Genomic DNA, 18048 nt, shown 5'->3' with positions numbered 1-18048 from the left:
TTTTAATGAAGTAAAGTTTAAAAACCTGTTGCCATGAGCCAAAAATACTGGATGTGAAAGCCAATGATTTGGGGGAGACAGGGGAAGAAGTGATTTGTTCCCCTGATCTGCGTCTTCGACGCCCAGTACCCACACCACTGGTATAATGCAGCCAGGTACCAGTACCCTCTGGGCTAGACACACTCAGGGGGCTCTCTTCCTGGAAGTGAGAAAGGGGCAAAAAAAAAAAAAAAAAAAAAAAAAAAAAAAAAAAAAAAAAAAAAAAAGCAGAGCATGCAAAGTTAGATACAACAGAGCCAAATGATCAGAAAGAAAAAAAAATACAGTTTGTTTGCATTTGTTTAACAATTTTTAAAAAACTATTAAACAGTAATTTGGGAGCCAAATAATTCAAATATTTGAGAAACTGACAGGAATGGCTTACAAATCTAATTGCATGTGACAACAACTGTAAGAATTACCTTATTATCTTAAATATACAAAATATCTATACTGCTTAATAGTTGTTCCTTGTCTCTTAAAACTGGAAAGATTTAACAATTTTCTGTCTTAGCAACTTATAAAATATGAAAGTATTGTTTAATTTTAGATATTCAAGACGTTTTGTGCTATACTAACCTTTTAACCCAAAGCACTAAAGAATTGTGCAAAGGGTTAAAGAGATTTCAATGTATGTAAGGTAGAAAAGAAAACCTGTCTGCCAGCCATATTTAAAAAAAAAAAAAAAAAAAAAAAGAGGTAAGATGTATTCAAACTGCACTTGTTTCCACTTTCAAGTTATTTATTTGTTTACCCCCTCCAAAGATTATTCATAGAGTTCAATAGGCAAAACATGCAGCAAACATTCTCATTTACATGTTTGCATGTTCAGGTTTCAGACAGTGAGGACAGAGTAAAATCTACTTGCACAAAATGAAGAGAATAGTCTTTCTCTCTGTGTGTCTTTTGGAAGTACAAACTTCTGATATCCATGGAGATGGTGGATGCTGGAAAAAGTCTTCAAGGTTTTACTTGAATTATTTACCTTATGGAAGTAAAAGTTTAGCATGGCATAGAAATAATCTCTTGAAAGCAACTATTTAAGTATGAGAAAAAGGTTTATAAATGTGTTCTGCGTCTTAAGAATTAACAAAGGGCAGTAATTTTGTTGAAGATTTTATAAACATAAATGTGTTGCAAAATGGACTCCCAACACATTTGGCTGTATCAGTGTTATAACGTTTTTGGAGTGCAGGAGAAGGTTTAATGGTGAAATTTTGAACAATCTGATTAATTTGCAGATTGTTCTTATTCAACAACATCAAAATCACTGCCCTCACACAAATGGTAGTTTAGGTTATATTAATATGTCATTTCCCGATTTTTTTTAATTAAAGATACCTGAACATAACCCCAGGTATCTCATTTTTAAATTAAGTATAGTAGAACATAATCCCAAATTCTACAGTTGTTAGTCGTCCTCTTTTATAATTAACTTAGAATATCATAGAAATCCTAACTAGTACACAATTTTCATTATAAAATTATAACAATCTATTTTACTGATGGATGTTTTTCCTATTCATACTTGCCCAACTGGGTCACAGATATATTTGAAATTTGAGAATCGTAAAGCACTTATGTTTGTATAATTTGAGGCTATAGAAATGAGCATAATTCTTTTTTGTTGTTTATATTGACTCAACAACTGCTAAATAAATGTTATACCTAACTCTTAAGTCTTGGCATGTTTAATTATCAACAAAAAATATTTTTCTAATTAAAAGTTTATGGTTGTTTCTATCTTACAATCTTGCTCTATGCTTTTACTTTAGCATTTAGACAACATTTATAAGCACTAATCTCAATCAGTGCTGGGGAGAATCATGCTACTGAGAACACAGATAACCCAAAATTAAGGTATTTAAAATATAAAAATATATACAGGTGTTAAATATTTACTTAACTAGCTACAATCCAACTATTCAACTTTCCTCTTAAGTCTTCTTTTAGTAGTTATTTAAGTGTTATTCTATTAGAGAACATAAGAACTAGCTTTATTTAATTGTAGACAAAGGTAAACTTTCAACTATCTCTTCAAATTTTCAAATTCCTATACTGGTTTTTGCAATCAGGCTGACATTTTAGAAGTTCATATCTTTATTACAGTGTCACTGGAATCAGTTGTTGTTGAAGCATTTCTGGCAATACCTTTCTCCTTTCAGACAAAAATTATTCTCTGCTCATTACATCAAACTCTTAAAAAAGTTCTTTATTAGAATAACCTAAAGTGACAGGACAAAAAAAAAAAATAGATCAGCTCTTGGAAAGGTCTTATTTTACCGTATTTATTCAACTTGGTTACAAAAACTATACATAGAGCTCCAGATTCTTAAAACTGATCTCTTTTTTAATAGCCTCTATATTTTTAAAATATTTATTAGAAAAATAGGCAAAGATAAAAATAAAAAATCTGTCAGGGTCCCAAGTTCCATAATTAAAGCTGTATTTTCTTTTCTGGTTTATTAAAATATAGTTAGTTTATTTAATGAAAACGTGCTCTGACACATATGCTTACTTCATTTGTAGCCATCTTCCTAGATCTTGGAAGTGGAGACTTCCTGTGTATATGAATTGGCTCTGATACCATTGGTTTGAACAGTATCACAGCACGATCAACCTCATCTTTTTTAGAAGTATGTGGTTCCTCATCATTATCAATTTTAAAAGATCTCCTGCCTTCATTCTGTAGGCAAAGAATACAACATATAAAATTCAGATAAATTCTCTTCTGATGAACAATTCAACCACCAGTTGGTGAAGTCAGTTGAAGTACATATACAAGTTTGTTTATTCAAATCAATCCATATTAATTGAATTTTTACAACAGCCTAGTACTGTACTAGGTATCATGAGACAGATGACAGAGTACCCAACTTTAATAAAAACATATACTCCACAGAGAAATTAAACAGCTAAATGACAATATAAAGCCATCTAAAACAAAGTACTTAATTTTTATCAAATGCCAAAATAAATAAGAAATAATAACAAATGACAGTAATAACAGACATCAATTTTATTATATAGGAATGGCATCAGCATGAGCACAAACTAAAATAGCATTTTAATTTATAAATTTCAGAATATTTAAATTCTGTTCCAAATATTCCCAACACATGTAATGACTGCATACATAAATAATCATGCGATGACCTACTAAATATTTACTGGGTGTGCCAGGACACAGATGAATAAGATGAAGTCCCAGGTAAAAGATAAACAAATTAAAAAAATTTATACCAAATATATATCTATAATAGAGTAAGTAAATTGGGGCATAGTCATAACACTAAAACACGTTTTGTAAAGCAGCAACAATGAACAGACTAAAAGTAAATATAATTATATCAAAGAATCTCACAAACATAAGATTAGCAAAAAGAAGTCAAGCAGAAGTACCTAAAACCCCTCATCAAACTAAGGAGTATAGGAAATGAAGAGGAACTTCTTTCATTGGTTAAGCGATATCTAAAATCTTGACACATCGGGGCACCTGGGTGGCTCAGTTGGTTGAGCATCTGACTTTAGCTCAGGTCATGATCTAACGGCTTATGAGTTCGAGCCCTGTGTGGGGTTGTGCTTACAGCTCAGAGCCTGGAGCCTGCTTTGGATTCTGTGTCTCCCTCTCTCTCTGCCCCTCCCCTGCTCGTGCTTGCTCATACTCTCTCTCTCTCTCTCTCTCTCAAAATAAATAAACATTAAAAAAAAAAGATCTTGACACATCATCAGTTAATAAATCACTGAAATATTAGTGTGTCTACCATTACTAAATCTACTCAACACTGTACTGGACATTTGTCACAATTAATAGATATGGTCATATACATAGGAAATCCAAATGACTCTATGGATAAACTACTAGAATGAATAATAGCATGCAATGAGGCTGCTAGTTATAAAATCTTCATATAAAAATGAGTTAAAATTCAATTTGACAATAACAAACAAAGGAGAATTTGAATAAGCCATTTATGATAGCATAAAAATACAAAGACCTAGGAACTAATCTGACAAAGATACAACACATGAAAAAAGTCCCTTAATTGTACCAAAAAGATATAAAAATAGCTAAATAAATTCAGAGATATACCAAGTCCTTGTTATTGCCCTCAAATACTGTGTTATTGCCCTCAAAATTGATCTGGAGAATTTATGTCATCTCAATCAAAATCCCAAAAAGATCTCTTTGCAACATTACTTTTGCTTTAGCTTGAGAATGTCTAAGTGTTTAGTATCAACACTTCTATTCAACACCATACTGGTCCAAGCTAGTAGCACTTCATAAAAGCATATCCAAATGGCCAATAAACATATGAAAAGGTGCCAATCGTTACTGGTCATGAGGATAATGTAAATTTAAACCTTGACAAGAAATCACTACATATCCCTCAAAATGGCTACATTAAAAAAAAAATCTATTTATCTATCTATATCTATATCTGTATCTGTATCTATATCATACCAGGGGCTGACAAAGATGGCAGTATCTTTAGAAAACTATTTGACTGTATTATCTCAAGCTGAACATATGCACACCCTATGACCTAGCAAGTTTACTCCTTGATGTATATCCAAAAGAAATATGTACATATATTCACCAAAAGACTTGTACAAGAATGTTCATGAAAGCACTCATCTTCATAGCTTGACTGGAAACAAATGATCAAAGTGGAATAGATGAACACATTGCACTATATTTACTTCTATATATTGTTGCCATGTAATCCTAATGACAACAGAAACAACAGAATGGATGAAACTCATTAACATAATGAAAGAAAACCCACCTCACACCCCCCAAAAAAGCATGTATTTTGTGATTTCATTTATAACAAGTTCAAAAATATTCATAATTAAAACATGGTGCTGTCTTGATAGGTATCTTTGGGGAGAAGACAGGGAGACTATGACAGGGAGGGGCACAACTGGATCTTCTGGAATGATGATATTATTCTATCTATTACCTGGTTGGCTGTTTTATAATTGTGTTCCTTTTGCAATACATCATTAAGCTATACACTTTGGATTTATCAATATGAGTTATAGTTTAGTAAAAAGTTTTAAATTTAATATATATTTAACTTTGTAAGATCACTCTAAGAATTAAAATACAATAATTTGTGCCAAGTGCTTATTATTATTAGCACAATGTTTACCATGCAATAGTGCTCTGTGGGAGATGCAGGAGAGAAGCATCAAAGGAAAAGACTTCAAAAGGGAAAGGCTGGAGAAGGTGCAAGGCCTTAGGAAATGTTTACATACCTGAACTAGGCTGGCTAGACTCCTAAGCCTAGAGCCATTAACATTGTCCAGGGCCAGATCCTCCTTCACACCTGACCCTTCCTAGTGTTATAGCAACAATTAACTCGAAATTCAACCTTGAAAAGCTAAACCATTAGATTAATTAACACTTGCTTAGATGACTTTATGCACAATTATCCTAACAAAAAGCTTCATTCTGGAGGGGGGGGGGGGGCCCTGGGGCCTCATTCCATCCAGTATGAGGACCTTTGCTTAACTGCACTTTATTTGCGCACTCATCTTTTGCGACAGGCCATACTCCTTGCAACAGTGCTCAAGTAATATGACAACCAAAACCCAAACCAAAACTATAGTTAAGCATTGTAAATAATGGCCTTAAAAATACAAAAAGTTTAGGGGCCCCGGGGTGGCTCAGTCGGTTAAGTGTCAGACTTGGGCTCAGATCATGATCTCCTGGCTTGTGAGTTCGAGCCCCACATTGGGTTCTGTGTTAACAGCTCAGAGCCTGGAGCCTGCTTGGATTCTGTGTCTCCCTCTCTCTCTGCCCCTACCCAGCTCGAGCTCTGTTTCTGTCTCTGTCACTGTCTCTCTCTCAAAAATGAAGAACATCAAAAAAATTTTGAAAAAAATACAAAAAAATCTAAATAAAACATAAAATTCTAGTATGCTCAGAAATGTTGTCCTCCCAGGCCTGGGTGGCTCAGTTGGTTAAGTCTTCAACTCCTGATTTCGGCTCAGGTCATGATCTCACAGTATATAACCAAGCCCTGAGAATTTCATCTTTATTACCTCTCTTGAAGCTGGTCTATATCCATAGCCTGATGGTAAATTTTTGTCTTCTTCGCATCCTTTAGCTCCAGGACTAAAATGTAATTCAACATGAAAGCGTTCCTCTGAGGAAAGATCCTAAAAAATATTATAGAACATTTTCAAAATGAAAAACGTCAGGCTATTTATTTACCTATGGTAATACACCCAAATCAAGAACTCTTTTTACCTTGTTAGGATCCTCATAAAGCATGATAACAATCTGAGTCATATAATTGAGTTCATTGACAACATTTAAGTAATCCATAGCCCGTTTCCACTGTTCATCCTTCGATTCCTAAACAAAAGGTATATGGTAAGCATTTTCTCCTATTGCTTTACTTGAAAGTCACTCTATTTTCATTATGGTAGTTATTTAATCTTGAGTGATACCATACAAATAAGGTAAATAAGTATATGCTCAACCTCTCAAAATAACTCCACTATCTTTAAGTCTTGATAAATTACTTATGTTTAGGTTAATTATTTTAAAAATCTGTTATGGCATTCTTAGAAAGTCTAGTGGTAACTTTTTTTTAATAGCTTCTAGAATTTAAAAATTAAAAATCTCTAGAAATACAAACCCACAACTGAATTCTGAGGGTAAGGAGCAGTGAGTTGTTAACCTTAAGTTCCAAAGTACCTGATGTAGTATCATGCTTCGTAAACTGAATACCATCGTCTAAGAATAGAGCTATTTTTCCACCATCAAATAGTGCATGTATGTATTACATGCCTATCCGTAAATATGCCTTGTTACACTGCAGTGGTATTTAAAATAATCAGCAGGAGGTGGCACATGTAAGTTCCATTAATCTTACCATCTCTTTCATCGCTCCTCCACCTTCATTTAGATAATCATGGTCTTTAAACATCTAATCACAGAGCATCAGAACTGAAAGGGATCCTAGAGAACATGAACTACAAACATTCTAAGTAGAAAATTCTATCTGAAAAGGTTAAACTAGTCAAGGTACAAAGTCTACAGTCAATAGTCAATAGGGTCCACATCACAGAAAACTCTTTCATATGTCATAAACTTTAGAAATAAAGGCATACAACAATTTTCTGCATATAGTAAGAGCATTCAGTATTTTGCACTTCAGTATAAAATGTGCATTGTTTTAAGAAATGAAATTTGATATACAAAAGCCCAAACTTATAACACCACATGTTAATTGCATATTAAAAAACCCCAGAAAACAAAACTAGCATGTATTTCCTTTTCAAATTTAGACACTCGACATCCCTGAGGAAGCATGCCCCTTTTCAAGTTTATGGAAGAGTAAAATTAAATATACATCATATAATTTGTATTCTTCCATGTGTGCTTAGCATCATTATAACAAATGGCTATCCACACCTCTAAATGCTGTAATGCCAAGCCATCAAAGCTGCTACTCTTAACCTAAGCAATACTCCAGAGAAACAACTGCATCTGTGTGTTTGTGAGTGTATTTGGGGAAGGTATATGTGCAAATATATATACATTTTTTTAAAAATTAATAAAGAAAAATGTAAGTTAGTATAACATTTCTGAGTTACACTAAATGAGAATTACTATAAATGAAGGGTTTAAATTAAATACTAAAATTTTTCAATAGGTTCATGATCCTACATTATGAATAAGAACACCATCTAATAATATCTAATTCAGTGCTGTAGGTACAGGTTCTGCTAGGTCAGTGCTAATGAAGAGATGAAATTAAATAATATTTAGTAGCACTTTTATATTTATATGTTATATATAGTACTATATATCTTTATGTACTATACATATTGTATATATAATAATATATATATATACTATGTGTAGTATGTATATAATATATATAGCACTATATATACTACATATTTAGTATATTTAGCATATATTTAGTAACTTCCTGAATATAGTCAGTATGCAAAAATCCATAAAACCTTTTTTTTTTTTAATTAAGTCTCATTCAATATAGTCCCTGAAATGTTGTTTACAATATTGTTTCCTTAACAAACACCTTTAAAAAAAAATCTATTATGGAGAGCTAGATTTTACCGAGTTCACACTGAAAAATCTACAGTTTCAACAGGGAAGAGAATGAACAAGGTTTTAAGTATATTAGTTACAGGGTCTTATAAAGATATTATGACCTGGGACAATGATTTATAGTTCAAATAAATTAATTTTTTAAAATTAGCAAATGGGACATCATATTGATATTATAGACTTTACATGTATTTACTAACGTGAAAAATACTTTTTTTTTTCAAAAATCTGGAAGCAGAGTTTTAAAAGAATGGTGTTCAGTTTCTGTTTTATAAATGCAGCTGAGCGTGAGATATACTCAACAAGCTCTATTGTATTGCCATCACCCTAGTCCAAATTACATCATCTTTTTTAGATCACTGCCATAGCTTCCTAACTGGTTTCTTCATATCTACTCCAGCCTATCTGCTGTCCACACAGCAACCAAAGCCATTTACTTCCCTGCTTAAAAATGGCTTTCTAATCCCTTTAGGATTCCCAAAGCACTGGCTCTTCATCCTTATTTGTTGCCATTTTCTCCATTGCTCACTATTATGCTCCATAGCCTTGTTCTATTGGTTCCTATATGTTCCATGCTTCATCCCCTAAGTAAATGTAAGAGAGTAAAAAATGAACCATGTAAGAGACGTAGTTCTCTCCCCCAAAAACAATTCCATCATTACTATTGGATATGTGAATTCTTGCCTTGCTAATTAAGGGTCATTTTTTTCCCCAACTATTTCGTTTATTAAAGCTGCAAGGGATGTCACTTGGCTATTCCTTAGGGACCAACAAGAAACCAAAACAAGAGGGAAGAACATATGAATTAGAAAACATGATTAGAACAGAACACTGAAATAACTTCAGGGTTACTTTAATATTAGTTATTCATCAAGGCTAATAATAAAATTAAGAACCAAGAGACATAAAAACAAATCTTTGTTATACATCTAATTTCCCTTTACTAAAAAAGTAGGAAAACAAGGCTGGATTTTCTTTTAAGGACCGACCATTTTGTTAACAGATGTGTATAGATGTGTACATCAATATATATACCAATGTCAAATTTAGGATGTAATAGAATAAGAAAATTAAAGGAAAATTCTTATTTGTTGCTATTTTACAGATGATGCAAAAATATTTTTGATATATGACAGGGTGACATTGTATTTTGGATAATCTATGGTTTGGGTATACTGAGAAACAAAGAAGATATTCAAATTTTTAAGTCTCTTTGGTACATTATCACTTCCATTGTCAATCCCTACAATGTCATTTTTTTTATCTTTTCAAATGCAAAATCTCTGGAAATCTTATTACCAGCCACTACTTTACTGTCATTAATATGTTGGCTTAACTCTGTACTTTTAACTCACATCTGTGTCCTCACATATGAACATACTCAAGCTGTCTAAAACTAAACTTACTACTTTCTTTCTAAGACCTGATCCTCTCCGTAGGTGTTAGTTTTATCAGTGAATGGGTAGGAATATCTACCAATTTACCCATATTAGAGATATGGGAATCTTTCTCAATTCTCTTCTCTTTCTTAACCTTCATACCTGTGAGCACTGGAAGGCTCTCAAGGAGAGCATTAGTGAAAGCCTAATGGGCCGTGAAAAGGTTGTTGGCGAGGGATTATAGAAAGAAAAATGTTACTGGAAGGTATAAGAAAAAGAACTCTTGCTATGTAGTGGCATAAAGTGTAAAAACACTAGCCTGTAGATGGTGGAAAATAAAAAGCATATCTAATGAGCTAGCTATGGAGATTTCTAGGAAAAGTACTGAACATGTCATCAAGATTCTTCTCACTGCCTGTGACAGGAGACAGCTAAGCTGCAGGCAAATTGTCAATTACAAAGAAGCCAAGACTTAAAAAAAAAAAAAACACCAAAAAAACTGTTCCTCATTCCGAGCCTTTTTAGGGAACAAACAATGCTGTAATTAAAAGATGGCTTTCAGGAAGAAAGGGTACACAGGAATCCGCCATGAAAACGATGTGACTACAAAAACACTTGTTAAGACCTCAAATCCTCCAAAGAAACAGAAGACTTCCTCAGGATCTTAGGAATATGTTTTTCAGATGCTCAGAATTAAGTAATAAGGATTGCTGAGTGCCATCCCTTAATAACCACAGAGGGAACCCAAGGTAGAAAAGGGCTTATCCTTAAGAGATCTTTGGGTATGATTTATTTAGTACAATATATTTCAAATTACTCCAGTATGATAGAACCCTAATTAAAGAATGGGCAACATGTACCTAGGTAGATTTCAAAATTGCTATGACCAATGACTACAGTATACCTTCTGTTTTACCCTCTCTTGAAGTTTATCTACTATAGTTATCTCATGCCTAACCCACCACTGTATAATGGGTATTTGAAGGACAGATAATTGGTCTCTTCAGTGCATAGGTCTTTAAGACTGAATGCTTTTGAGCACTCAAGGAGTTGTGTCCAAGAAGCCCCATCTACATCTGGACCTGACTTAGATGAAGAAGCCTGGGATGCCAAGTTTATAATTAAATAGGATAGGATGGGTATTACTGGGTAAAAGGTTAAGTGAATTTTGAATATGGGAGAAATATGGATTGTGCGGTCAAGATGAGACATATTCTCATCGGATAATATGACAGTGACACTCCACTCATGTAGTAAGGTGGATCTATCTCCCCACCTCTTGAACCTGGATGAACCTCTGTGATTGCCTCAATCAGTACAGCTCAGTATAAGTGATGTTATGTGACTTTGTAAGTTAGGTCATAAAAATGTCTTGCACTTGCACCTTGTTCCATTTTGAAACTAAATCTTGGAACTCAGCTACCATGTTTGGAGGAAGCAGGTCACATGAAGAGGCCAGATGTAAGTATTGTGGTCAAGAACTCAAGCTGAAGTTCTAGCTGACATACAGCATCAAGCACCAGACCTGAGGAAAGCTTTAGATGATTCAAACCCCAGTCACTGTCTAACTACAACCTCATGAGAGACCCAAAGCGAAACTGCCTAAGTATATCAGTCAATCCTTTAAGCTGTGAGATAAAAATGTGATTGTTTTAAGCTAAACTTTGGTATGATTCATTACTAACAGTAGATGAGAGGAGCAATATCCAAACAAACACCAAGTTCTTTCTAACCCCTAAATAACTCAAATTTATCAGCTTCTCTTTATCTTATTACCACCAGCCTATAACATCATCTAAAATATTTTGCATTTGGGGCACCCGGGTGGCTCAGTTGGTTAAGCGGCCGACTTCGGCTCAGGTCATGATCTCGCGGTCTGTGAGTTCGAGCCCCGCGTCGGGCTCTGTGCTGACAGCTCAGAGCCTGGAGCCTGTTTCAGATTCTGTGTCTCCCTCTCTCTGACCCTCCCCCGTTCATGCTCTCTGTCTCAAAAATGAATAAACGTTAAAAAAAATAAAATAAAAAAAAATATTTTGCATTATTGTTTGTTTAAATTAATCTTCTCCAAAGGGAAGGGAACATGTCTTTATTCCCAACATCTATCACAGCGCTTGGAATATAGTAGACACTTGACAAATGATGGCAAATGATCAACTGTTGAAACTGCACAGTAAAGACTGGTGTTAGTGATTTGATTACAAATTCACAGAACCATATTTGTTAAGTAGATGGGAATAACTTACTTTACTTACATTGCATAAGGCACCATAGCGAAGAATAGATAGTAAAGAATGTACATGACTTTCACTGGTAAAATATAACCTGGTACGGACATGACGTTCAGGAGACAGAACACCTCTGGAATACCTGAAGTTAATAGCAGACAGTATTAGAATATAAGCATACAGTCAAAACTCATTAAGTACTGACATTATTTTGTAAAGTGGAACTTAATCTTACTAGAAGTCAAAGACCACAATAAGTAAATCTATCAGTCTTCCAACCACAAGGAGGAGTTACCTTAGTAGATATTCCTCTAACATGAAGATTAACTAGAACTAACTAGAAGTTCTGAGATTAGTCAAAACAAAAGTTAACATTAGTCAAGTTCACTGCAAATAATTTGGTCATTTTAGCTCCTCTATTAGCAATGACAACTGTCTTAGCACTAAGGAAGTTCACAGACATTTATGGTGCTGAATGGGGTACACATTGATGATCCCATGTGAATGATGACACATATCACCTTTTCCTGTACACCTCAGTTTTTCCTCAATTTGGAGACTTAAAGAACCTTGGTTGGAAGTTAACTGTTAGGAATATCTAGGTAATCCTTATTTCCATAGTGCGCTAAGTGACACATTCCTGATTTCTTCATAGGAACATTAGAGTTGAAGTATGCAAAAACAGATGCCTACAGATTTAAATACCAGTACAGTCTCTTACACAGGGTGGAGTTTATTTACAGTGTCATCATCTTGTGTCCTCTGAAGGTCTGAGCGAATTTTTCTAACTAGAGGAGTACAGTAGCCTTTGGCAATCTCCAGTTTTTCAGCTTTAGTTATACCATATTCCTGAGCAGAAAATACATGATATTAGAAAAAGGGTATAATGACAAAGCACTCTAACAAATGCACTGCTAAAACATTCTAGTAACAGACAAAATATTTCTATTAAGCTTTTTTTCTTAATATTACACAATTCCTAGTTTACATTTTTTGCAACTGCAAGGATACTATTCCTACAACTATTAAGTATAATGGGAAAATTTTTTTGGTAGAACTGAAAAAGCAAGTGATTTCTTAAAAGGGAAGGATGAATGGATGAATGTAATCTTTATGGACAGAAGCTCAACTGAATCATAAAGTTTTCAATGACGAAATAACCCTAAAAGAAAGATGGATTAAGGACATAAACACTAAAGCACAGAACAACAATCAATAACCCTATGAAAAGAAATATAAATGAAACCATGAGATTTGATTTAAATGTCCAAGATGAAAAAGGCTAAACAATTATTTAAAAGCCTTTGGCTAATACTTTTAAAGACTTACCTAGTGGTGAGCAAGAAATGTCATGAAACTGTCAAATTTAATTATGCCTATGAGTTAATTAAATTTACAATGAGGAATTACGATATGAAGTGTTAAGAGAACATACTCATAATTGTAATAAAAATGAGATCAAAGAGGTAGATTTAAAAATGACCTGATGTGTGAAGAGAAAAAGCTTTGACAGCTGTGTAGATGGAAAGAGGGAGAAAGCAGAAAAGTGGAGTGGGAGGGACAGAGACAGAAAGGAGAGAAGAGAGAAGGAGGGAAGAAACAGGCATACTATCTCTCTCCAAGTTCATTCAGGATATCTGAATTTAAAGGCTACTTCCTGCTATCAGGAACTTCCCAGATAGCAAAAATTCTTTATGGATAACAGATCTGAGAAGTGCCAAATAAAGAAGAGGTTGATTGATTACAGATGGAAGGCCTATGAAAATACTTCTTGGTGTCATTTATCTTAAACTAAAGCTTCATTGGTTCAATAACCTTACCAACATAGGTGACTGTGAATTGGGTATGCAAAAAACATGTATGTATACATATAATTGTGTATATGTGAACAAAAGGAAAATATTGGCATTAAAAATCATCAGGGGAGGGGTGCCTTGGTGGCTCAGTCGGGTAAGCATCCGACTTTGGCTCAGGTAACGATCTCGCTGTCATGGGTTTGAGCCCCATATTGGGCTCTGTGCTGACAGCTCAGAGCCTGGAACCTGCTTTGGATTCTGTGTGTGTCTCTCTCTCTTCCCCTGTTCACAGTCTGTCTCTCATTCTTTCTGAAAAATAAACATTAAAAAAATTTTTTTTGTTGTATGAAAACCAATTTGACAATAAATTTCATATATTAAAAAAATAATAAAATAAATAAAAATTAAAAAAAAATTTTTTAATTAAAAAAAATCATCAGGGGGAAATTGTGTGTGTGTGTGTGTGTGTGTGTGTGTGTGTTGTTACCAAGGTATGAATAAACAGGTAGTCTTCTACACTGTTTAACTGGAAGAAAACTGGTAAAAGATTTCTGGAGCTACAGAAATAGTCTTGAGTGCATGTAAAGATATTTAAAGAGAGCGAAATAAAAGAGATCATATTCCCAAATATGAAAAAATGGTTACATAATTATTACATCATACCATTTAGCTATTAGAAATAACGATGTACATATAGGTTTAATAAAATGAAAGAAGTTCTTCGTTCTAAGTGAAGAGACAAAAATCAGGTTGTAAAATAGTATGGCTTTCCTGGTTCCCTTTTGCAAAGAATACATTTGTTATATGTATGAATTTATGAGAAAAACTGTATCTTCATGATTCAAGAGAAAAGTCCTTTTAGAATTTTCCGAAACATTAAAATGTTTTTCTCTAGTTGGTAACATCACAGTGATCTTTTTTGCTATTTCTACATTTTCTAAATTTACACATAAGTATATTAATTTTGTAATAAAGAAATCTTTCCCTTTAACATATTGACATATTTTGTTCATCTGCTACCACCAACTGGGATCAAATAACTGTTAGATATCTTAGTTCTCAAGTGTAATTACAATATTTCTGCCATAAATAGGACTAACTAAAATACCAGATGAGGCTATCTGAAAGCTTATTATGTGGTTTTACTTAATGAGAGTGTCAATTGACTTTCTATGGCAAATACTGTTATAAACAATCCTCTGCATTTCACAATCCATAAATATTCAAAGACACGGTTTTCAAACTTTCTTAAATGTGATCTCTGTTAAGAAAACCTTAATACCAAATTTAGTCTTTAGATACTCTTATTGACTGCCATACAATCATGATGATTTTAAAGTATCATTTTTAAGCCAGGGCCTCTATTTGCTGAAAATTGAGACTGGTCAAAAGGTGAAAAGTTAATTTTATCACAGCAGAAATTCTGTTAACAGCTGAAAATTAGTTTAACTGTTAAAATAATTAAAAGTAATTATGTTGTATTTAAGCTTAGATATGATTAGAAGCACATATTTCACATAGCACTGATATAAAAATTAATCAGTTCAATGTAAGAGTAGAAATGTATTTTTAGAGGTATAGCAACACTTTGAGGTACACCAGATCATATATGCATTTTTCTTGCACAGTGATATTCTCTAAAACTAAATTAGTATATTCTAAACAAGTCAAAATTTTACATTATTTGACTGAATCAAGTCTCTCTGCTTGAAATACTCTTTATTTCCTTGAAAATGAGGTAGGCAAAATTTTCATTTTTCCCCATTATAAACTATAGTATCATTACAATTACTACATATACATTAGTAATTTTTAGTTTGTTCAGTGATTGAAAATGCCTGTTTTTTTTTTTTTTTGTCCATGGTTCTGGATTTATAAAGGCTTACTTAAAGTAACAAAACAAAATATTATTTATTGGGGGCGCCTGGGTGGCGCAGTCGGTTAAGCGTCCGACTTCAGCCAGGTCACGATCTCGCGGTCTGTGAGTTCGAGCCCCGCGTCAGGCTCTGGGCTGATGGCTCGGAGCCTGGAGCCTGTTTCTGATTCTGTGTCTCCCTCTCTCTCTGCCCCTCCCCCGTTCATGCTCTGTCTCTCTCTGTCCCAAAAATAAATAAAAAACGTTGAAAAAAAAAAAATTAAAAAAAAAATATTATTTATTGGAATGAATTCAGCACTTCATTAGAAAAGAAGAGATCCCAAATTTTTGCCACAATAAAGAATATCAAACCAAAAAGTTAGGGAGGTAAACCCAAAGTTGTCCTTTCCTCAAATTATAATTTCAAAACTCTAGGAAAGCATGTAAAAAAAAAACCTCAGCTTTTAAAGTTATAACTTTACCAAAATATAATTATGATTTTACCAAAAATAAGACTGATTCTGGCAAGCTTGGACAAAATGTTGTCTGAAGAGATGTAAGGTTTAAAAAATAAATAATTTATCCAAGAAAAAAATTCTGGAGATGTCTTCAAATAAGGTCTCAGACTGCTGAGAAGATCTAAGCTAAGTGCATCAAAAGACAATGTAACAGAGACTGAGAACCACTGAGCAAGACCAATTACTTTAAAAGATACAAATGACATCTCAAATCTTTCCCAAACTATTCTCATTTTTACTGGTTCTTTTAATTACAGTACTTTAAAAAATTCATTATAAAAATTTAAGTTACAAGGAGATGGTAAGAAATTTCTTCAGTGATGTAAGTAATATACCTGAAATACATACATAACACATAAGAGAGATTACATCTAAATCCCTTTTAACACTTGACTATCTTTTTAAGCCCAACTCTAAGAAACCAACTTTTCATTCCCGATTCTAGAACATGTAGTATATACATAACTGAAAAAGAGGAGACATGAGGTAAAATAAGCCATGTAACAAAACAGACATGATTATGTAACAAATCATTTGTGTATTTAGCCACTAAAGTGGTAAGTTTAGATATACTTAAAGCATACTTTGAATAATGAATATAGTCACCTGAAATATTTAAGAATCTTATATTAACAGCTCACCTGTTAAACAGCATACTTAAAAATAATCTCCACTGTAAGAATAAGTATAAATAATATGCACTGAACCTAATATGCACAAAGCAATACAAAACAGTGAAAAAAAACTGGATCTTACACTTCCAACCACTGAATCATGTAATATACCAAAGATGGTCTATATTATACATCTGATCAAACAAATAGTGTTCTCTCATGCTGAAAGAATAAGCTAATCTTTAACATGAACACAAGTAATTATAGGTAAGTTGTGCACTGTCTGAATTTCCAATTTGTCAAAGCCTGCAGTTTTTCCTGAACTTTCTGTAAATATTAAGGACACTGATCTTATTTAACTATTTTTATATGTATCTTTAAGTGAAGCAACTTTTGCTCAGAATCCTCATACTCTTCATGTATTCCATTTTTTCCTGCTTTTTAAGTTTGCTCATAGTTGGAATGTCTGATCTACTCCAATCTCCTCTTTAAAGGTCTTTTTTTTTTTTTTTTAATTTTTTTAATGTTTATTTATTTTTGAGACAGAGAGACAGAGCATGAACGGGGGAGGGTCAGAGAGAGAGGGAGACACAGAATCTGAAACAGGCTCCAGGCTCTGAGCCATCAGCACAGAGCCTGACGCGGGGCTTGAACTCACGAACCGCGAGATCATGACCTGAGCCGAAGTCGGACGCTTAACCGACTGAGCCACCCAGGCGCCCCTCCAATCTCTTCTTTACAGTATCCACATAATCATTAGTAATTGAGTTGAAAACGGGTCCCAAAAGGGTATCTGCTAACATTTCCTGTATCTCAATTTGTCTTGTTACTTACCTCTTTATTATCAATCTGATTCTCTGCCCTAATTACATTTAAATTATTTGAATTCTGGTTACACCTTTATTTTTATTCTCCTATAAATGAAAAGACCCATGACCCAACCCACACCCCTCTGATAACAACTTACACCTTGACCTCTAAATAATAATTTCAAAATACTTGCACATGAAGTAAAAAGACTTGCAAAATTTAGAGCCACAGGTACGATTTTCTCCCATTCCTCACATATTTTCATAGCACAGACTTGATAGGTACATAATGGGTACCCAGCAAACACTTAAGTAATTTATTCCACCCTGTTTTAGTTGTCTTGTTTGTTAGTATATTACTGTTCTTTAAGAGTATCAATTCTTAAATTTTAAAAAGTCACTACAATCAAACTATTAGAAAATCAGGTAATGACTTACTATAGTAAAAAGTTTTGAATATAAAATTCACAATTATTCAGTTTCCTTTTAAAAGTTATGGATTTTATAGAGAGAAGAAAACCAACTATGTTTTTTTTAAAAAATTTTTTTTTTTAACGTTTATTTTATTTTTGAGACAGGGAGAGACAGAACATCAACAGGGGAGGGTCAGAGAGAGGGAGACACAGAATCTGAAGCAGGCTCCAGGCTCTGAGCTGTCCGCACAGAGCCCAAAGTGGGGCTAGAACTCGCAGACTGTGAGATCATGACCTGAGCC

General features: G+C 33.6%; 1 protein-coding gene across 22 annotated transcripts in view; it reads right to left on the bottom strand.

Annotated features, from left to right (window-relative positions):
• Positions 1 to 18048, bottom strand: part of PPIP5K2 (diphosphoinositol pentakisphosphate kinase 2) — a 71624-nt gene that overhangs the window by 19492 nt on the left and 34084 nt on the right. For 12 of the 22 annotated variants that reach the window (XM_049647652.1, XM_049647655.1, XM_049647656.1 and 9 more), the window contains 6 exons: positions 12463 to 12590; positions 11769 to 11883; positions 6302 to 6409; positions 6094 to 6210; positions 2558 to 2725; positions 26 to 199 (listed from right to left, as the gene is read on the bottom strand). In XM_049647652.1, the coding sequence (XP_049503609.1) occupies positions 26 to 199; positions 2558 to 2725; positions 6094 to 6210; positions 6302 to 6409; positions 11769 to 11883; positions 12463 to 12590 (810 nt within the window). Of the gene's footprint in view, positions 1 to 25; positions 200 to 291; positions 1025 to 2557; positions 2726 to 6093; positions 6211 to 6301; positions 6410 to 11768; positions 11884 to 12462; positions 12591 to 18048 lie in introns of those variants that run through there. The other 10 variants (XM_049647657.1, XM_049647660.1, XM_049647661.1 and 7 more) reach the window with 2 other exon arrangements.

This window comes from Panthera uncia (assembly GCF_023721935.1).
Source record: "Panthera uncia isolate 11264 chromosome A1 unlocalized genomic scaffold, Puncia_PCG_1.0 HiC_scaffold_17, whole genome shotgun sequence".
In the NCBI taxonomy this organism is placed as follows: Eukaryota; Metazoa; Chordata; class Mammalia; order Carnivora; family Felidae; genus Panthera; species Panthera uncia.
Note: the sequence above shows the minus strand (reverse complement) of the source record. Positions and strands in the feature narration are given on the sequence as shown.